This window comes from Moschus berezovskii, chromosome 20 (assembly GCF_049115385.1).
Source record: "Moschus berezovskii isolate FMDL1 chromosome 20, NW_MosBer_1.0, whole genome shotgun sequence".
NCBI classification, from domain to species: Eukaryota; Metazoa; Chordata; class Mammalia; order Artiodactyla; family Moschidae; genus Moschus; species Moschus berezovskii.
Window position 1 is genome coordinate 26,760,010 of NC_142479.1, and position 21,922 is coordinate 26,781,931.

General features: G+C 43.2%; 2 protein-coding genes across 4 annotated transcripts in view; both read left to right on the forward strand.

Annotated features, from left to right (window-relative positions):
* Nucleotides 1-947: 947 nt before the first annotated feature.
* On the forward strand, nucleotides 948-11,986 carry SLFN14 (schlafen family member 14). 2 transcript variants are annotated; one of them, XM_088828675.1, is made up of 5 exons: nucleotides 948-1,545; nucleotides 3,529-4,700; nucleotides 6,602-6,730; nucleotides 7,937-8,651; nucleotides 11,140-11,986. In XM_088828675.1, the coding sequence occupies exons 2-5, from the start codon at nucleotides 3,647-3,649 to the stop codon at nucleotides 11,972-11,974; spliced, it is 2,733 nt and encodes a 910-aa protein (XP_088684801.1). In that variant the 5' UTR covers nucleotides 948-1,545; nucleotides 3,529-3,646; the 3' UTR covers nucleotides 11,975-11,986. The 2 variants fall into 2 exon arrangements, with proteins under 2 accessions (XP_088684801.1, XP_055251788.2); XM_055395813.2 differs by having other exon boundaries at nucleotides 3,634-4,700.
* A 9,776-nt stretch (nucleotides 11,987-21,762) lies between these two features.
* SLFN11 (schlafen family member 11) overlaps nucleotides 21,763-21,922 on the forward strand; it is a 28,977-nt gene continuing 28,817 nt past the window's right edge. For both annotated transcript variants that reach the window (XM_055400951.2, XM_055400959.2), the window contains exon 1: nucleotides 21,763-21,900. The gene's annotated coding sequence lies outside the window, so the exon portion shown is untranslated. The remainder of the gene's footprint in view (nucleotides 21,901-21,922) is intronic.

Below are 21,922 nucleotides of genomic sequence, written 5' to 3' on the forward strand. Positions count from 1 at the left end.
GTAGATGCTTGATGGTTTGACTTAGAGGGAAAGAACTGTGTTAGTTTTCTGGCTGCTGTAACAAATTACCACCATTTTGGTTGTTTAAAACAACAAAAGTTTATTCTCTCACTGCCAGGAGTTTGACACAAGTGGGCAGAAATCAGGGTATCAGCAGGGGCTGTGCTCCCCTTCCTCAGAAGCTCTAGGCGGCAGTCTATTTTTCTGTTTCCCATGCTTGCTGACACCCCCTCACACGTCACTACAGTCTCTGCCTCTGCAGTCTTTTGCTTCTCTTTTGTACATATCAAATCTCTTTCTGCTGCTGCTCTTATGAGAACACTTCTGGTTTGGATTTAGGACCCACATGGATAATCTCCTCATCTCAACATCAGTGCTTAATCACATCTGTAAAGATCCTTTTTCCTTGTAAGTGAAAGTTGCTCAGTCCTGTCTGACTCTTTGTGACCCCATGGACTATATAGTCCATGGAATTCTCCAGGCCAGAATACTGGAATGGGTAGCCTTTCCCTTCCCCAGGGGATCTTCCCAACCCAGGATCGAACCCAGGTCTCCCGCATTGCGGGCAGATTCTTTACCAGCTGAGCCACAAGGGAAGCCCAAGAATACTGGGCTGGGTAGCCTATCCCTTCTCCAGCAGATCTTCCCGACCCAGGAATCGAACCAGGGTCTCCTGCATTGCAGGCGGATTCTTTACCCACTGAGCTGTCAGGGAAGCCCTTGTAAGTTAACATTTATAGGTCCATCCCCATCATCACCATCAATAATTTGTGGCCATCAGTCAGCCCTCTATAAGAAACTTGATTCAGTTTAACCAGCATCCCCAAAAGAGATAACTGTCTCTCATCTGTTTATTTTTTTCATTTAATTGTTTTGTAAGTTATACAAATGATTGATATTTACTGTAGACCATTTAGAAATTACAGAAAAGTTAAAAAAAAGGGAAGTAAAAGAAATTTGATGAGAAGTCATCGGTAATCCTCTCACCCAGGATAGCCAAACCTTCATCAATGACCATTTTTCTAGAAAGGGGCTTGTGTTTAACAAAGAGGAAGTATAGGAAAAATAGAATAAAAGTAAGAAGAACAGAACAAGCAATTTGGAAGGTGATAAAATAGGTTAATATTGTTCTTAATGGATATGTACAGGGCAGCTTAATTTAAAATAAATATAGAACTTTGAAATGAAATTAGCTATGACAAAAGCTGCTTGTACGATGTATGAAAAAAAGACATTCAGCCTTTCAGAGGTGGGAAGTTTTAGCTTTGGTCCTGCACTTGAAAACCCCTGAATTTTCCCATTACTCCTTCATTTACTCTCAGAGGTCAGACTGTGGCCTGCCAATCTGCCCTGTCATGGACTTTTCTTGACTCCTTATCAGCCTTTCTCAGTGGGTCAATGTTGCGAAGTCTTGGGGAGTCTGGCAGAATTCCTGCTCCTCCCAGGCTGATATCAGAAAGCAACAGGGGCTGTGAGAGAAGGCAAACATTCAGACCAAACCCAGATGTGGAACTGAAACAGCAAGAGGAAAAGCAAGGGCATCAGGTAAAAAAAAAAATTTTTTTAAATCTCATCCATCTCATCTCAGCTTATGTCTGAGGGCATAAAGAACTTAATACAATTATAGCTCAGGAGAATCTTGTAAAGGAAAAGGAGTGAGAAATCTGGGGACATGTGGAGCAGATAGATGTTCAGCTGGAGCTAGACTCTCAGACCACTTTGTATCTATCATGGTTGTTATCAGCATTCAAGTAACATCAGTGAGAATATAGTTCTAGTTGAAAAGCAATTAGATTTGTTTTAGTCCCAGCATGTGGAAGTAATAGGAAGACAGATTATAGCTAAAAATAAGCAAGCTCTATATAACAGAACTGTCAGAAAACAGAAGGGGACTAATTTGAGAGACAATGAGTTGTGTTATTGGAGGTGTTCAAGCAGTTACTGGAAAGCAATTTGTTGGGAGTTGTGAATATTATAGAGAGTATTTAAGAATCCAATTGATGGTTAAATGATCTTTAAAGTCCCTTCCAACACTTCTGTGATTCTATGATATGAATAGAATCTTATTAGAAATTTCTCTAAGAGCCAGACATTTACATTTGTATATAAGAGATGGCCTGGAGAAGGCAATGGCAAGCCACTCCAGTACTCTTGCCTAGAAAATCCCATGGATGGAGGAGCCTGGTAGGCTGCAGTCCGTGGGGTCGCTATGGGTCGGACACGACTGAGCGACTTCACTTTCACTTTTCACTTTCACACATTGGAGAAGGAAGTGGCAACACACTCCGGTGTTCTTGCCTGGAGAATCCCAGGGACGGGGGAGCCTGGTGGGCTTCCGTCTATGGGGTCACACAGAGTCGGACACGACTGAAGTGACTTAGCAGCAGCAGCAGCAGCATAGGAGATGGCCACCTATGAAAAAAAAAACTCATCGGGTTGGTTCTGGTTTGCTTGGAGGAAGTGAGAAAGCAACCAAGAGTAAACGAATGGCAGAGGAGGGGACCCAGCCTGCTGGGTGCCTGCTTTCTTTCCCTCTTGGTGGATATAAACAACACCCACATGGCCTCTGCTTAGCAGAGATCACACAGGGTAGAAAAAAAACAACTGGGCTCTCTTCTTCTAGAGGAAGAATTTTGGTTTGTGTTAGTAAATATTTTATTTTGCAATTAACAAAAACAAAGGAGGGGATGTTTCTGTAACATCTGCTTCTGGGGTGCTAACTTCAATCTAGGTAGCTGTTTTCTGATCTGGGAAGCAAAAGGAGGTTGACCACAATTTAGTAACTATGTCTCAAAGGCTCATGTACATTCCCAGTCTTAGAGGTTCCCACAGGCAGAACTACTAGGAAGCAAGGAAAACGGTTCCTACATCACACTGTGTAAGAAGTGTACTTTTAGAAGAATGTCTGAAGAGCTTGTAAGATTTCTGCATGTGGTGTCAGCATTCTTTCGGGAGCAGAATAAAGCTTTTTTAAATGTACAAAATAGCACATAGAGAATACCAAGTTTTACATTTGTTTTTATCACTAGATCTTGTACATCACTTATGCTTCAAAGCTATACTCTCTTGGTTCTCTATTGTCTTCTTTCCCCTTTGAATTGTAAATAGGAGCATCTTCTGATGGCAACCACTTCTGTAAAATTTGTTTGGCTCCTGTAACAATCGTGCCCTTTATATCTGGGCTCACTGTTGATGCTTCCTGATTTTAAATGAAAAATAGCTAAAATTTTCATCAATACAATTTTTTCCTTTATGGTTGAATATTAAGCATTTAGTTTATGCCTATTCATGCTGGGAAGCCTAAGGTCTTGACAAAGTTGGGAGAAAACAGCGAAACCTGACCTGGAAGGGTGGGATATCGGGATGGGAAGGAGGCCCAAGAGGGAGGGATATATGTACACATGTAGCTGATTCACATGGTTGTACAGCAGAAACTAACACAACATTGTAAAGCAATTATACTCCAATTAAAAAAGGTGATATCAAAGATGATTTCCAATACTAAAATCTACCCCCAATAATTTACAGCTTTGAAGAAAAGTTTATAATCTCCGGAATTCATGTTAATATTGAAACAACATTTCTGTCCGAATTATTTATTGGAACCTCTTTCTGTCATTGTTCGTGGCGCAGAAGGGCTGCTGAGATGGAAAGCCTCAAGATGGAGACGGAAATGCTTTATCCCGAGATAACCGTAGACGTGGGCAGAGTCACTTTTGGAGAGGAAAACAGGAAAAGGATGACCAATAGTTATTTGAAAAGAACTGAGAATTCTAGAATTATCCAAGCGACGTGTGCACTGTTAAATTCTGGAGGGGGTGTGATCAAAGCTGAGATTGAGGATAAGACTTACAGTTACCGATGCCACGGACTGGGACATGATCTGGAAACTTCTTTTCAGAAGCTCCTCCCTTCAGGTTCACAGAAATACCTTGATTACGTGCAGCAGGGGCACAATCTTATGATTTTTGTGAAGTCATGGAGCCCAGATGTTTTTAGCCTAAGGATCTGCAGCTTGCGCTCCAATTTATATCAGAGAGCTGTGACTTCCACCATCAACTTGAGCGCCCACAGCGCCCTGGAACTCCTCAGAGAGAAACAGTCTAAAGCCCAGAGAGGAAGATCAAAGATGCAGGAGCTACATTCTCAGAAAGTTCTGGATAGATACGTGCAGGAAGAGGAAGACATGAGGGTGAGCGCCTCAGAATTTGTTAAAAAGGATAAGCTCATGTATAAGGAGAAACTCAACTTCACTGAGTCCACCCACGTCGAGTTTAAAAGGTTCACCACCAAAAAGATCATTCCTCGGACTAAAGAAATGCTGCCTCATTATGTCTCTGCATTTGCCAACACCCACGGGGGATACCTAATCATCGGGGTGGATGATAAGAGCAAAGAAGTGTTTGGATGTCAGGGAGAAAAAGTGAACCCTGACTTACTGAAAAAAGAAATAGAAAACTGCATAGAAAAATTGCCTACATTCCACTTCTGCTGTGAGAAGCCAAAGGTGAACTTCACTACCAAAATCTTAAATGTATACCAAAAAGATGCCCTGTACGGTCATGTCTGTGTGGTCCACGTGGAGCCCTTCTGTTGTGTAGTATTCACAGAAGCCCCGGATTCCTGGATCATCAGGGACAATTCTGTCACGAGGCTGTCAGCTGAGCAGTGGGTAACCATGATGCTGGATATTCAATCAGGTAAAGCAGAAGAGAAGCCATTGTTCAATTAGGAGGCAGAAACGTCTGTCTTTATTTGGTTATTTGTCCAGGTAAAGAATGGGGCTTCCCTGGTGGATCAGCCGGAAAGAATCCGCCTGCCAATGCAGGAGACGCAGGTTCGATCCCTGGGTGGGGAAGATCCCCTGGAGAAGGAAATGGCAACCCACTCCAGTATTCTTGCCCGGGAATCCCATGGACAGAGGAGCCTGGTGGGCTACCATCCATGCCATGGGGTGGTAGAAGAGTTGGAAATAACTTAGCGACTAAACAACAAGAAAAATAGAACAGAAATCTGCCTTTTGCTTACAAATCTTCTCCTATTTAAGGGTGATTTTCTATATTTTTAGTTCCAAAGACTCAGAATATGAACTGTGTGAAGTCAAGAAAAGCCTGTATGCCGTCAGCCATGAATTTGTGAAAGTCCCTTTTTTATTTTTCAAACTTTATAAAATAACATTCTTTTCTTAAAAGTTAACATGTGCGTAATAGGAAACCAAAAAATACAAGAAGCAAAAACCAAAGTCATTCATAATCACAAGCAGTTTACCATTTGATGTATCCTTTTAGGTCTCATTTTTATACACTGTATAAGTCTGCGGAAACAGATTTGCAGGCTGATATTCCTACTCTAAAACATTCATCTACAGTCTCTCTAAAGGTGACGTTTTAGAGAAACGCTGTTTAAGAATAGCTCTCCAGTAATTCTTTCAAGGGAAACTTGTTGACAAATTTGAATTGCTTCAGTAGCATTAGGAGCCCATACCTGGAACCACTCTCAGGGCTGGGGGCGCCACCAAGTGGAGAAAAATGAAAACCATAAGCAAAAGGAGGTGCTGGGGAGGGGGTGTGGGAGGAGGACTTGGTGTTTTCACTTCCTTTCAGTTTTGCTAAGCATCAGCCCTGGTGATTTCAGATCAGCCCATAAAAGACTTATAGGCTGAATGAAATTTATCCGTTTGCCTCCAGGGTCAGTAAGTTCCAGATTTGGTAAAAAGAAGCTTGGATCAAGACTTGAGTGGTTTTATTGGATTATGCTTTCTCTTATCTTAAATTAGAGTTTGGTGGCTCAGAAGGTAAAGCATCTGCCTGCAGTACAGGAGACCCGGGTTCAATCCCTGGGTTGGAAAGATCCCCTGGAGAAGGAAATGGCAACCCACTCCAGTACTCTTGCCTGGAAAATTCCATGGATGGAGGAGCCTGGTAGGCTATAGTCCATGGGATCACAAAGAGTCAGATATGACTGAGCGACTTCACTTCACTTCTTCACACACACACACCAAACTAGAGATTCTACCACTTCTTATTCTTCATCTAAACTTGGTGGGGGGTGGGGAAGACCTTTAACAACTATCACAATATTAAAAAAATTACTGTGCTTACTTTAAAAAATGTTTTAGGCATGCTGGACCTTAGTTCTCATATTGGACCCTAGTTCCCATATTGGGCCTTAGTTCCCCGGCCAGGGATCGAGCCCATATCCCCAGCATTAGAGGCAGAGTCCTAACCACTGGACTACCAAGGAAATCCTGTGCTTACTTTTTCTGCCATCCTGCCACCACCACTACTAGAAGACTTTTCTCTTTAGGGGTGACCTGGAACCAGAATATTAGAATTGGAAGGAACCGCAGGGACCACCTGCTCACCCTTACAGGATAGAGAGGAGAAATGACTTGCCTGAGATGAATCACAGGTGACTTAGAAGATGCATGGCCCTGCAGGAGTCCCAGACCTCCTTCCTAACATGCATGAACTGTTGGCAGTGCAGAAAGAGTGAGGGCAGCCCAGGTATGACACATGCCATACGTCAACCGTAAGAAGAGCAATAGAAAAGTTCTTCATCATCTAAAATGATGCTTTGTGGGTTTGTTTTTTTTTTTTAGCTCCTTCCAATTTGGGGGCTGACCACAGCGTTCACCTGATTTCATCAGCTTCATCTACCCTAAGAAGACAGTTATATCCCATCAAAGTCCTAGAATTTAAGGAGGCTCTCCAACAGCACCTGTTTCCAGGTATTCCTTCTTGATTTCAGCTGAGGGGACTATTTATTCCCTAAAATTAAGTCGCTGGGGTGGGGGTGGGAGGCGGGGGGAAGTGGTTGGTAGCAGTTCATCCCAGACTTCCTCCTCGGAGAAGGTCAGATGAAGGTCATGTGTATTAATTCATGACGCAGTGGTCCTGAATTAATACACATGATGGACTCTTGTTTTCAGTCATTAAACCCACCCTATACGTCTGTGTATCTTTGGGCTTCCAGTCACAGATCGCTTTTTTCCCCCTCCAAATATGAGAGAATAAATTTGAGAGAACTGCCCCCCTGACTTTCCAAGGCAAAAAGAAGTGAGCCATGGGGTCACCTGGACACTTCCAGGTGAAAGTCCAGGCAGAGTCTAAGGCAGAGTTTCCCAGTCTCAACCCTGTTGACATGGATTAGATAACTCTTTTTTAAATTAATATTTTATTTTTAATAGGAGGATAATTACAAATTGTGTTGGTTTCTGCTGTACATGAACATGAATCAGCCATAGGTGTACATATGTCCCTCCCTCTTGAACCTCCCTCCCACCTCCCACCCCATCCCACCCCTCTAGGTTGTCACAGAGCCCTGGGTTTGAGCTCCCTCAGCAAATTCCCGCTGACTCTCACATCTGGCCTTAGGGAGGCTGCCCTGAGGATTGTAGGAAGTTTAGCAGCAGTCCTGGCTTCTAGCCACTAGATGCCAGTAGCACCTCTCCAGGTACAAAAAGTCAAACCATTTCCTGCTGCTGCTGCTAAGTCGCTTTAGTCGTGTCCGACTCTACGGACCATCCCAAATACCCCGCTGGAGGCAAACTTGCCACCAGTTAAGAATCACTGTTCCAAAAGGAAAGTTCTTAGTTTCCCCAAAACATCAGTTTTTTGTTCTCTCTCTCTCTCTCACACACACACACCCTTAACAGGAAGTACCTTCCTAGAGTTACTGGGTCGTTTAGGGTTGAGGACAGAATGTTAGAAGGCTGTTCTGTGAAGACCCCTCGCTGATTGCCCTTCCCTGCATGGGAACTGTCAGAAACAGGGACTTCACAGCCCTGGCCTGTGAAGAGGAGGTGCTTTATTTGCAGATAAGGAAACTTATCCTAGCCACAGTTCCGTGGCTAGGCTTACTTCATTATGAGGTCTCGGGAATACTTAAATATCCTTTTATAAATCTTAGTAACGTCGACTCCTTGAATTTTCAGTGACACGGGAAAAGATTCAATTTAAACCAGAATCCCTCTGTAAGAAGCTCTTCTCAGATCATAAAGGACTGGAAGAATTAATGAAGACACAGATATATCCTTGTTCTCAGGGGTTTGTGATAGTTTCCAGAAGCTGGGCGAGTGATGTCGGCTTAAGGAAGGAGCAGTATGTCCTGTGTGATGCTCTCCTAATAGCGGTGAATAGCCCCCCGGTACTCTACACAATCTTAACAGACCCCACGTGGACTGGAGGGCTTGTGTATGCCCAGAACACTGCTTGTCAGTTAAAGCAGAAACTGGGAACTGTTGGTGGTTACACAGGGAAAGTGTGTGTCATTCCGAGGCTGGTGCACCTGACTGGCACACAGCGCAAACCCAGCAAAATCGCCTTGAGCTACCCCCGACCCTATAGGCTTGCTGATGAGGACGAAATGGAAAAATTGTTGCAGGCACTTATCGTGGTCTCGCTCTGCTCTCGATCCCTTCTGAGTGACCAACTGGGCTGTGAATTTTCCAATTTGCTCGTAGTGGAGCAGTGTGAGTCGCTTTCACAGAGCCTTCAGGAGACACGAGAACTGTTCGTCCACTGCTTTCCAGGAACCAGAAAGACAGCGCTGGCCATAAAAATCATGGAGAAAATTAAGGACTTGTTCCACTGCAAGCCCAAGGAGATCCTCTATGTTTGCGAAAGTGATGCCTTAAAGGAGTTTGTGACGTAAGAACTTCACTAACTAAACACAATAAATGTATTTAGTCAGTCTTTCAACAGCATTGCACCAGTAATCTGTATCTTTAGTGTAAGACTGTGCAATGCCTTTGATGCATACAGGCAAGAGCCCAAATTGTGTATACATTTGCAAGTGATCAAGCAGCTGAGCTAGAAAAGAGCACTTTGCAGTGTTCATGCTTAAATATCTCATTATCAATTAGCCACATAGGCATAACTTTCAATTTATAGAACTAGAAACATTTTCCCCCACAGTCTATGGCGTTAAACTTAAGAAAGGCTGAAACGAATCCATCTTGCTTCACATATGCTTTCTGCTTGATATTTAATGTTTTAACAGGGTATTTACATGTTTTCATAGGGTATTTCAGTCAATTAGACATTCTACCTAACCCGAAGTTGATTTTAAATGCCGTTTGATTTCATTTATAAAGTATTTTTATGTGTTTGACTTGTTCTGATTCAACCATTTTAGAAACCATGCACATTTGCTTCTGATTTAAATCTTTAGCTTTCAATTTAGTAGAAGAAATTGGCTATTATTCAATCCAGCGAATGAGGGCTTTTAGTTTTTGGTTTGCTTGACTTATTTATCAAGCTAATCTTTTTTGAGCACCATTTATATGCAGATGCAGTGCACATTTAGTGTTAGAGGAGGAAAGCATTGAAGACCTTGCCATAAACCCAGTAAGAGAGACAAAGAGAAAAATAAGCAATGGGAATGTTGTGTAATTAGTATGATAGTAAAGATGTGCTTAAACTTAACTTAGGCTGCAGTTTGGTCAGCAAATACTCTCCAATGAAGGACATCCTGACTTCTTTCTTAAGAAGTCAGTAGAAGTGCAGTAATTGGGGGCTCTTTAGGCAAAGGACACAGCAAGTAGAAAGGCATGGAGGTGACTCAGAATAGTAGGTCTACCTGGAGCAGTGAGGAGCTGTGGGTGTGTGACAAATGATGATGTTGGAAAGGAGGCAGACGCCAGATAATGAAGGATCTTGTAAACTGTGCTGAAGCTATGTTCTTTCTTATGCTTTATAGGTAAGTTTTAAGAGAACCTCAGTCAAAAGCTGAGTTAAATTCAACAAATACCGATGAGCACAATGTGAGGAGGATACAGAGATAGCTAAGAATCAGCGTTTTTCTTTAGAAATCTACACTGTGCAGACTGGAAGAAAAGAACTTAAATAGTTGTGACTCAGGGGCTTGTGATTCTGGACAAAGAGATTAAAGCCCCAGGGACTGCATGTGCAAAGTCAGGAAATCTGTAGGGATGGGTGACATAACTTGAATCTAAATTAGAGGAGGCAATAAACAACTAAAAAGTATATATATGCATGTATATCTATTTATATGCTAAAATATACTATAAATGAAAATTGAGCTAAGTAAGTAGGATGGTAGCTCCACAGAGGCATAGCCCTGTAGACTTGGTACCCTACCTGACATCCTGACATGTCATGGAATTCAGCAACCTCTTGATGCTTTCCTAACCAAAATCTAGACAGGCTTCTGGTATTGTACTAAAAATAAGTGGGGAAGGAGGATTTTCTTTACAGGAACTTAAAGGAGCCCATATTTCTTTTTCATATGAAAATTATGATATGCCTCTAGGTGACTGCTTACCAGCTCTAAAAAAGATAGAAAGTAAAGAAATAGTAGTAACAAGTGTAAATTCATTTTGAGATTTTCCTTAGATATAAGGAATTTATCTTTAGGGATTGTTAAGCAGTAGAAATGGACTATAGTAGAAATAACAAAATCTTCTACCTGAGTTCATTTTAAAAGTCTCACATGCTGATTTAACTTGATAACTCCAAGGATTAGGGTTTGCAATTATGTATTCTGTCAGGTGGGCTTCCTAGGTGGCTCAGTGGTAAAGAATCTGTCTGCCAAGCAAGAGACACGAGTTTGACTCCTGGGTCAGGAAGATCCCCTGAAAAAGGAAATGGCAACCCACTCCAATATTCTTGCCTGGAAATCCCATGGACAGAGGAGCCCAGCGGGCTATAGTCCATGGGGTTGCAAAAGAGTTGGACATGACTTAGCGACTGTGCGTGCATGCTAAGTCACTTCAATCGTGTCCAACTCCATGAGACCCTATGGACTATAGCCCACTAGGCTCCTCTGTCCAAAGGATTCTCCAGGCAAGAATATTGGACGGGATTGCCATGCCCTCCTCCAGGGGATCTTTCCTGACCCAGGAATGGAACCCCCATCTCTTACATCTCCTGTATTGGCAGGCAGGTTCTTTACCTCTAGCGCCACCTGGGAAGCCTGACTTAGTGACTAAACAACAACATATGATGTCAGGAACCTTGTAAAAAGAGCATTTTTGTAGTATTCAGGACACTACTGAATCAGTGAATCAGCTTCCGGATGAAAACCAGTCTCTAGTGCCAATCCAGGGAGTGATAAATGCATGGTGTTCCTTTTATTTGTATGCCTGAAGCCCTATTCTATCCTTCATCCTTACAGCCAGCGAACGACCTTCCGAGCTGTGACCCGGAAAACCTTCATGGGAGGGGAGTTCCCAAAGATCAAACACATAGTGATGGATGAAACTGAGCACTTCTGCAGTAAGTATGGTGACTGGTACATGAAGGCCAAGAGCATCACCCACCCAAAGGTGAGGGGTGCTGGAGGTGAAAACCCACACCACGGGATACTCTGGCTTTTTCTGGACCCTTTCCAAGTCCATCATGGAGTTGGCAACGGCCTTCCCCCTCCATCTGCTCAGTTTCCTCGGAAAACAATCACCAACGGGATCCACTGTGCTCTGGAAATAGCGATGCTCATGAAAGAAGAAATGAAGAGGATCCGGGAAAATCCTCACCCCAGCGTGTCTCCAGACACACTGGCGTCGTTCGGGGAAGCTTCGTATGAGGAAGCAATGCATGCCCAGGCTTTGCCTGGTGTGTGTGAGACAGAGATCGACCTGACCACAGAAGAAATCGCGAGACATGTGGCAGAAAGATGTCACCACCTGTTCCAGTGTGGCTATCTGCCCAGAGACATAGCAATTCTGTGCAGGAAAGCGGAGGACAGAGGGCGCTATGAGCTTGCGCTGCTAAGAGCGATGGAATTATCTGAGACCTGCGGAGCCAAAAAGGTTGTGTTCAGCCAGGCCTCTGGTGTTCTGGACGGTCACATTGTTTTAGACAGCATTCAGCAGTTTTCAGGCCTGGAGAGGAATATTGTGTTTGGGCTCAGTCCGGAGTATGCCCTGTCAGAGGAAGTTCATAAGCTCTGTTTTGCCTCGAAAGCCATCAAACATCTCTACCTGCTTTATGAAAAGAGGTCAACCTTCTGAAAATTCTTTCAAACAGTATGGGAAGGGACAGAGAGCAGAGTCTCCCTGCTCCCCAGCAGGTGGCAGCTTCGCCCTTTCATGTGTCACAAGTGAGGACGTCAGGGCTCAGTCAGAATTGCACGGACCACAGAACTGTCTCCTGGCATTGGGCCTCCCAGTCTGTTGGCGGTGTCACTGGTCTTTCCCACTCCTCTCCACCTCTTCCCTGGGACTTTATGATGGGTCCCTTGCCTCTAGGTTTTCTAATCCAATCCAGCTTTCATCTTGTCCAGCCATAGAGGTGCTCCTCAAATACAGAACTGATTTTGTGACATCCCTGCTAATGTATCTCCAGGGAGTCCCTGAAGTCTTCAAGCCAAATTGATTTTCAGGGCTTCCCAGGATAACACTCTAACTTACTCCTCTAATGCATCCTTCGTTATAAGTCCATCTCCCAGTGTTTCTAATGCACCCCCGCCTCACTGGCTTATTTTGGAGGTGGAGTAGGGTGCCCTCCAAGCATAAGTCCAGGAGAAAGTGTGGATATATGCTTTTGGCTATCATTTCCGATAAAGCCCATCAACTTTCCAAGAGGTGGGAGAGCAGGTGGGTGGGGCTTAGAAAAGTGCTCTTAGCTGCCTCTCTGAACTGCTTGGGTCACCAAGGCAGCCAGTCTGAACCTGACAGTCATCAGCTCTCCTTTCCCTGGATTGAACAGAACCTTCCTCTGCCTCCTGTTGCTCCAACTACCTATTTCTGTTTGCCTTTCCTTGGGGACTTCAAGGTACTTTTAGGTGGGGGAAAAAAAATTCCACAATTAATTAGTTTTCTATTTTTGTTTTTTGGGTTTATTTTTGGCTGCATCAGTTCTTAGTTGCATCATGCGGAATCCTTCACTGCAGCGCAATGGACTCTCTAGTTGTGGCCCACGGGCCCAGTAGTTGCGGGGCAAAGGCTTAGTTGCCCCAAAGAATGTGGGATCTTAGTTCCCAGACCAGGGATCGAACCTACATTTCCTGAAAGGCAGGTTCTTAACTACTGAACCACCAGGGATGTCCCAGTTAATTCGTTTTTGATGAAGCAAGAGATACCGGTATGTTAACATTTGGAGAATCGAAGGTATGTGAATTCTCTACAAATAATTTAAAGAGTCAAAAATGGAGGAAGAATTGGGGGATGGAGAGAACAGGGGACTGCTAAATTTTAGTTATAAAATTGACTTTTTGGACTTTAAACTATTTGTATACATTGTATCAGTTCAGTTCAGTTCAGTCGCTCAGTCGTCTCCGACTCTCCGCGACCCCATGAATCACAGCATGCCAGGCCTCCCTGTCCATCACCAACTCCCGGAGTTCACTCAAACTCATGTCCACAGAGTCAGTGATGCCATCCAGCCATCTCATTCTCCGTCATCCCCTTCTTCTCCCGCCCCCAACCTTTCCCAGCATCAGAGTCTTTTTCAGTGAGTCAACTCGTCGCATGAGGTGGCCAAAGTATTAATTTTTGATAAAATAATTTATTTTTAAAAAAGAATTAATTGCTTTAAGGATTGCATTTGAGAGTCTTTGTCAGTACTATTCAGAGTTCGGTCAAACTTAAAGTAGAAGGTCTAATCCAGGGGTTCTCAACCTTGGCTGCTCTTTATAACCCTCTGAGGAGTTTTAAAAAATATCTGTACTTCCTTGGTGGTCCAGTGGATAAGACTCTGGCGCTCCCAATTCAGGGAGCCCAGGTTCGATCATCCCTGGTCAGGGAACTAGATCCTACTACATGCCGAAACTAAGAGTTCACATGCTGCAACTAAAGATACTGCATGCCACAAGTGAGACAAGGTGCAGCCAAATAAATAAAAATAAATAAATATTAAAAATAAACCAAAACAGTCATCAAGTCAGACCAATTAAATCAGCATATCTAGGCATGGGCTTGGACACTTAATAAAAGTTCTCCAAATGATTCCACTATGCTACCAGGGTTGAGAACTCATGAACTCTTCCTTCTTCTAGTCTGTTCTTTCCATCCCCAAATGTATGTGTACCCTTTTCTCTTCCCATTAGATTGTGAGATCCCTGAGAGTAAGGATGGCACTTACACTTTAGTTCCCCAAAGTAACTAGTAGAGTGCCTTGAACATGGCAGGTGCTCAGTAATTATTTATTGAATGGACTTGCTCCTTTCAGAAAATCAGAATCTACTAGAACAATGCTTCTAGTCAACAGAATGAATATCTGATTTTGGAGACTTCAAAGAGGTCAGTGTGGAGAATAATTAACACTGCTATAATGAATAATTTAAGAGAATAAAATAATTTAAACTCTTTTTAGGCAAAGGTCCATGTTGATGGAAGTTTGTTAGATTTGAGTTTGAGATTAGGCGACTGAACTGAAGAACAAATGGCTAACTTGAATGTACTTCAGTTCAGTTCAGTTCAGTCGCTCAGTCGTGTCCGACTCTTTGTACTTAGAAGTCTACATTTTTCTACAGACCCTTAATATAATAGATAAAACAGTTCATTTAGTGAAATAGCATGCCTGCTGTGAGAAGCTTCTAAAACTTACTTTAATAAAGAGAAGTAACTAACACACATTGTAAATCAACTATCAGTTCAGTTCAGTTGCTCAGTCGTGTCCGACTCTTTGCGACCCCATGAATCACAGCACACCAGGCCTCCCTGTCCATCACCAAATCCCGGAGTTCACTCAAACTCATGTCTATCAAGTCGGTGATGCCATCCAGCCATCTCATTCTCTATCGTCCCCGTCTCCTCCCGCCCCCAATCCCTCCCAGCATCAGACTCTTTTCAACTATACTCCAATTAAAAAAAAGGTAAGATAATTCTATTATGTAAGTTTGAGAACTGGAGAAATGCAAAATAAAAAGTTCTTATCAATTTGTTATCCAGGCAAAATTTTTTTCAATTTTGCTTATATATTTCTATTCTTTGTTGACTTGCAAAAAATATTTTTACATAGTTACTATGAAGTTGGACAGTCAACTTCCTATCATGTGCGTGTGTGTTTCCCATGTAACCTTTTTGTGAGGCACTGTTGTAGCTTGTATTATTCGTTTCAAGACTTCCTCACTCCCTAGATCTATACCACGTGTAGTTCCTGACGTTAGAGGTGGAGTGTATTTTCCACCCCCTTGATGTGGACTTGTCCATAGGACTTCATTTGGCCAATGAGCTGTTAGCAGTTGTGATGCGTACAGAGGCTTTACCCATTTCAGCATTAGGTCTGCTCTCCTGAGCTTCTGCTACCATCAAAGACGATGTCTTGAGCAGCCCACCAGTCACGGAGGAATGAGCGATGTCAACTCAACTGATCAGCCAAGTTCCACTGATCTGGCCTGGATCAGCCAAAACCCAGATGACCTGCAAATGCAGAGGAAACAAAGATTCCCTGTATGACTGAGATTCTAAGTTTGTTTGCTTGGCAGCAGTAGCTGACTAATGCTGCCATTTCCCTATATTGTAGCACCATCTTCAAAATGATCATTTTCAATGGTTGTGTGACATCTCAGATTATACAATAATCATCCTCCTAATGATCTGGGTGATTAGCAGTTTTACATTTTAAAATCAAGCCAGGCATATATTCTACTCAGGCATATGACCTTTTCTTTCCTTGGTATATGTATGGGTCCCCAGATATGAGATGACTGGATCAAAAAGACTTCGATAAAAGATTCACTTTATTCATACTAGTTCTGATGGACAGTGCTTAAGTCAAAGTGAAGTGAAAGTGTTATAGTTGCTCAGTCATGTCCAACTCTTTGTGGCCCCATGGACTATAGCCCAACCAGGTACCTTTGTCCATGGAATTCTCCAGACGAGAATACTGGAGAGGGTTTCCATTACCTTCTCTAGGGGGTCTTTCTGACACAGGGATTGAACCCAGGTCTCCTGCAATGCAGGCTGATTCTTTACTGTCTGAGCCACTGGGAAAGCTGGTGAGTGCTTAGAAAATCCCCAGATCATTGTATGTAAACACATACAGATCTGTTGCCTTAAACAAGAGAACAAAATGCTGACATCAGGTTTTGATGACAAAAGAGGCGTTGGCATCTCAGAAACAGGTAGCTCAGATGATGCTGACTGTATGCAGAGTAAAACCAGGATCCATCACCCTAACCCAGAGCCTCAGAGGAAGAATGTAACTTGGAGAATTACAGATAGGAACATGAATTGTGCAACTTTAGCATTATATATAAATAAAAAAACATTCTGTTCACTTGAAATTGATGCTGGGTATTATCCCAGAGAAAAGAAATGACAGGATACTTCTAAACATCAATAGGACTCTTTAAAAATTTTTTTTGGCCATGCTGTGTGGCTTGTGGGATCTTAGTTCCCTGACCAGGGATTGCACTCATGTCACCTGCAATGGAATCCTAACCACTGGACAACCAGGGAATTCCAGATAGGAATTTTTTTTTTTTTTGAAGAGAGATTCTGCCATGGAGAAACCCATCTAAGGAAAGAGGAATAGTAGAGCGGTAAACTATATTTCCTATGAAGCTGAGCTACCCCAGTTTTGCCCAAGGTTTTGGAGAGGTTGAACATCAAATTATCTTCAAGAGGTTTCAATTTGAAATAAGCACAAGATTTACAATAACCGTTTGTTACTATTTACTGAGATGTTATATTGATACAACCAGCTACTATTTGCTAAGGCTTGGCATACATTCTGACAACTCTGTGAGGTATATCATATACACATCATTCCAATTTCATAAATGGTACAACTGAGGCACAGAGAATTTAATTTTCTTAAAGGCACATGTCAAGGTATCCAAGCTGGATAAATAAAGCATTTAAAGAGAATCCTTAATTTAGTCATCTCAACTCTGAGAGCATAGAAATACTCTGAAGATACTCCCCAGAGGTGAGAATACTCAAGTTTGCTATCAGGATCCTCTGTCAAGCTGTCATGTCTAGAAGGCATTGGCCTCCACTGAAAGTGAAAACAGCTGAGTAGTCTCTACTGTTTCCTATACTCAATATCTGTCAGTTCTCCCAGAGCCTCCTGATCATTCTGGAGAAACCTTAATTTCTTTTTCTGCAAAGCTCAGGATCAGACTCAGGTCATATTCCTGACCTGTCCAAGATCAGGGACTCCTCACATGAACTGGCAAATCCCCTCTGAGACTGCTATGTCTTGGCTTCTCATACTGCAAACTTGGTGGAGCTTCCTGGTTATTTATGTAAAATTCCAATCCTTCTTCTTTCAAAGTCCCTTGATCAGGTGGGAGGGGGAAGGAATATATATATATATATATATATATATATATATATATATATATCCTGATGATGTACTTGCATGCTTAGTCATGTCCGGCTCTTTGTGACTCCATGGACTGTATCCTGCCAGGCTCCTCTGTCCATACAAATTTTTAGGCAAGAATACTGGCGTGGGTTGCCATTTCCTCCTCCAGGGGATCTTCCCAACCCAGGGATTGAACCCATGTCTCCTGTGTCTCCTGCATTGGCAGGTGGATTCTTTTACCACTGCACCATCTGGGAAGCCCCATATATATATCCTGCATGCATGTGTGTGTGCGTGCTAAGTTTCTTCAGTCATGTCTGACTCTGTATGACCCTATGGGCTGTAGCTACCAGGCTCCTCTGTCCAGGGGATAAACCTACCTCTTTTTGTCTCCTGCATTGGCAGGGAGGTTCTTTACCTTTAATGCCATCTGGGAAGCCCTCTCTAATGACATTACAGAAAGATTGTAAAGCAGAGAATAACAAAAGAAAACTCATCTCTGTTCTGACCACCATATCACACAGTTGCTTTCATTTTTGCTTATTCATTTCCAGTGTTAGTCCATTGGCAGATAATTTCAGCAGAGTTGTAATCATAGTATACACTGCATTTTGCATCCTGTTGGGGTTGGTTGTTCTGGAGGCCTCTTTCCACTCCACAGTCTCCCATTGAGACCTTGTCCACATTTACAGCCTAGGGAGGGGAAACTCTTGGTGTAGCAGTCTCTGATGTTCCAGTTGATTCCTTGGCCAAACCTGCCTGAATTTACCCCTACAGAGGAAGAAGATGATGTAAAAAAAACAGAAACTCTTCACCAGGACTTCCCTGGATAAGGATCTGCCTACCAATGCAGGGGACATCGGTCCAGTCTTGGCCCAGGAAGATTTCTCAGGCCTCAGAGCAACTAAGCCCATGCACCAGAACTGCTGAAGGCTGTGCTAGAGCCTGTGCTCCACAATAAGAGAAGACACAGCAATGAGAAGCCTGCACACTGCAAGGAAGAGTAGCCCCTACTCACCACAGCTAGAGAAAGCGCAGAGCAAATAAATACATAAATATTTATTTTTTATTCATAAATAAATGAAAACATTTTATCAAGTAAAGCAAAACGATGACAACAAAAAGAAGCTCTTTCTCAAACTCCATAAAATATGGAGGTGTGGGTGGAGGGTAGACATTTTAGGGAACTCAGAACAGAGGAACACGATTAGGACAGAAGCATTCTTCTTCCCTCATTTCCTCACAGGACACGGTGAGAAGCTGGCACTGGGGCTTGTGCCTTCCCCAAAGGGTAGCTGTTGGCAGGCACACAACTCAAGAGGTCTGTAAAACAAACCTTTGTTGATCCAAAGATACCTAAACAGTGTTGTCCAAATTTTCCGGAGAGGAATCACCTGGTGTGATTGTTAAAATTCCAGACCCTGGGCCCCTCTCAGCTCTAGGGAATCTGGAAATCATTTAGGAAACGCATTGAATGTTGAAATGGTGGAGACTGTGATTGGATTACAGGAAAAACACCCATTTCTTAAAGTGCTACCCAGGAATGATCATTACATCTATCAGACTGAGCTTTGAGGAGGTGCCCATGTACTTGTGGGGTTTCAGAGCCAAATTCGACAAGGTTCAGGCACTCAAATGTGATTTGGGCAGTTTAACTGCTCTTTCTTATATAAAATGGAAATAACCATTATTATATCCATCTCTCAATGGTAGTTGTAAAGACTAGACACTGTGTTCCATGTGTTTGGTACACAACCTAAGTGTCAACAAGCAGTGCCTGGCATATGATCAAGCACTGTTACTTAATCTCTCCAAAGCTTTCCCTTCCTCCTAGGGAAGGGAAGTTGGGGAGTGGGAAATATCCCTGTGATACCTGTCTTGAGTTATTTTAGCTATAGATTAACACAAGACAAATTAACAAAACAGGGAATTCCTTGATGGTCCAGTGGCTAAGACTCCACCCTCCCAAGGCAGGGACCCCATGTTTAAGCCCAGGTCAGGGAACTAGATCCCTTATGCAGCAACTAAGAGTTCAAATGCTGTGACTAGAGATCCTGCATGCCGGGACTTCTTTGGTGGCTCAGTGGTAAAGAATCCCCCTGTCAGTGCAGGGGACAAGGGTTTGAGCCCTGATCCAGGAAGATCCCTCATGCCATGGAACAACCATGCCCGTGTGCTATAACTATTGAGCCTGTGCTCTGCAACAAGAGAAGCCGCTGCAATGGAGAGGCCTGTACACTGTGACGAGAGCAGCCCAGGCTCACCACAATTAGATAAAAGCAACAAAGACCCAGCATAACTGTGAAAAAAATAAAAGATCCTGCATGCCCAGCTAACACATTGCACAGTTAGATAAATAAATACATATTTTTTAATAAAAAAAAACAGGAAAAAATTAATTAATATACACAGAGGTCACAGAAATTCTACCCCTACGCCCTAACCCCACCCAGACCAAGTGACCAAAGCAGTCTGTTCATATAACATTCTTAGATACAGAATTATTTATGAAGATTTAAGAAACGGGTTTGTGCTTGGGGTAGTAGATTCATGAGGGAAGAGAGTCTGTTTATTTGGCTTTCTTAGCCTTGGATTCCTTATCTGGTGATAAGAATACTCTCTATACTCCTGGTATCAGTTCAGTTCAGTTCAGTCACTCAGTCGTGTCCGACTCTCTGTGACCCCATGAATCACAGCACGCCAGGCCTCCCTGTCCATCACCAACTCCCGGAGTTCACTCAAACTCATGTCCATCGAGTCCATGATGCCATTCAGCCACCTCATTCTCTGTCGTCCCCATCTCCTCCCACCCCCAATCCCTCCCAGCATCAGAGTCCTTTCCAGTGAGTCAACTTGTCGCATAAGGTAGCCAAAGTATTGGAGTTTCAGCTTTAGCATCAGTCCTTCCAATGAACACCCAGGACCGATCTCCTTAAAGGGGGATCCTTTCACATGGGTGATTTATTTTCTACTTTTTGGGGGAATGAAGGGGAAGTCAGAGTGTTATTGTTTTAATATCAATCTTTCCCTCACCAGCTCTTTCTCCAGTAACTTTAACTCAAAACAATCAGTATACCACTGTGCTATGTCGTGGGGCAGCCTGCTCCAAGCCTCAACACAGAGGTACTATGAAATGGGGGCACAATGCTAAATCCTCTGTGAAAAGTGTTAGTCACTCAGTCATGTCCGACTCTTTGTGACCCCATGAACTGTAGCCCACCAGACTCCTTTGTTCATGGAATTCTCCAGGCAAGAATACTGGAGTGGGTTGCTATGCCCTCCTCCAGGGCATCTTCCCAACCCGGGGTCGGAACCCAGGTCTCCTGCATTGCACGTGGATTCTTTACCGTCTGAACCATCTAGAAAGCTCCTATGGCAGCTATTAAGACATCTCCTGGTCATTGCTGAGTTTTCCTCACTGGATGCTTCTTAAGTATATATTTTAATATTTTAATGATGTTTGCTGTTTCTGGGGTACTTGGTAGGTTGCATTGGTTTCTTACAATCAGATCATTACCTCCTCTGCAATACAGGCAATGTCATGAAGTGATAATGCTCACCATATTCAACCAGATTTGGTACCAACTGACTTTGTGTGGCAATCTATAACACTATCAATTCTAGGACAATTCACCATCCATAGTGAGCCAAGGGACTGTGATAAGAGACAGGAAATATGGGAGTCCAGTAGTTCCTGAACCTTGCAGACCATAGAATTACCTGGGGATCTTAAAATTGTAGATTTACTATTTGATTCTCCATGAATCTGCTTTATTTTGTTTGTTTATTTCCCCCTCTTTCTTTTTAAAATTAAAAAAATTATTTTATTTGTAAATTGTTGGAATCTGCATTAAAAAAAAAATGTGCTGAAAGATTCTGATGAGCAGCCAAGATTGAGAACTAATTTTGTTGTAGTGTAGAACCTGACAGCTGAAATTTTTTTTTCTTTCCTTGCTTCAAGGATGACCAGCTTGAATAACGGAGAAGGCAATGGCAAGCCCCTCCAGTACTCTTGCCTGGAAAATCCCATGGATGGAGGAGCCTGGTAGGCTGCAGTCCGTGGGGTCGCTAAGGGTCGGACACGACTGAGCGACTTCACTTTCACTTTTCACTTTCATGCATTGGAGAAGGAAATGGCAACCCACTCCAGTGTTCTTGCCTGGAGAATCCCAGGGACGGGGGAACCTGGTGGGCTTCCGTCTGTGGGGTCACACAGAGTCGGACACGACTGAAGTGACTTAGCAGCAGCAGCTTGAATAAACACATTGCCAGGCAGGGTCTTCTGTTTTTGAGATCTTGGTTGATTTCATTACTGACAGTTTGGGTTGGTAGCCTTTTTTGTTTGTTTTTTGTCTTTTGGGGCTGTGCCCGAACAGCTTGTGGGATTGTAGTTTCCACACCAGGGATTAAACCTGCGTCCTCAGCAGGGAAAGCGCCGAGTCCCAACCGCTGGACTGCCAGGGAATTCCCCCTGGGTTTCCGGTTTTGTGTTTGATCTCTGCCCGCTACTCCCCGCCCTTTAAGTTCCGCCCCCATGTTTCAAGTTCACCAATAGGGAACCTGCCAAACCCTAAAGCCTCATCTTCCATCCGCAGAGAGAGCCGAACACGAGGCGAGTGTGCTCATTTCTACTTCTGATTTCGCTGTGGGACCCCGGCCTGTTGTGTAACTTCCAGAGTCTGTAAGTAATCACTTTTTTTCCC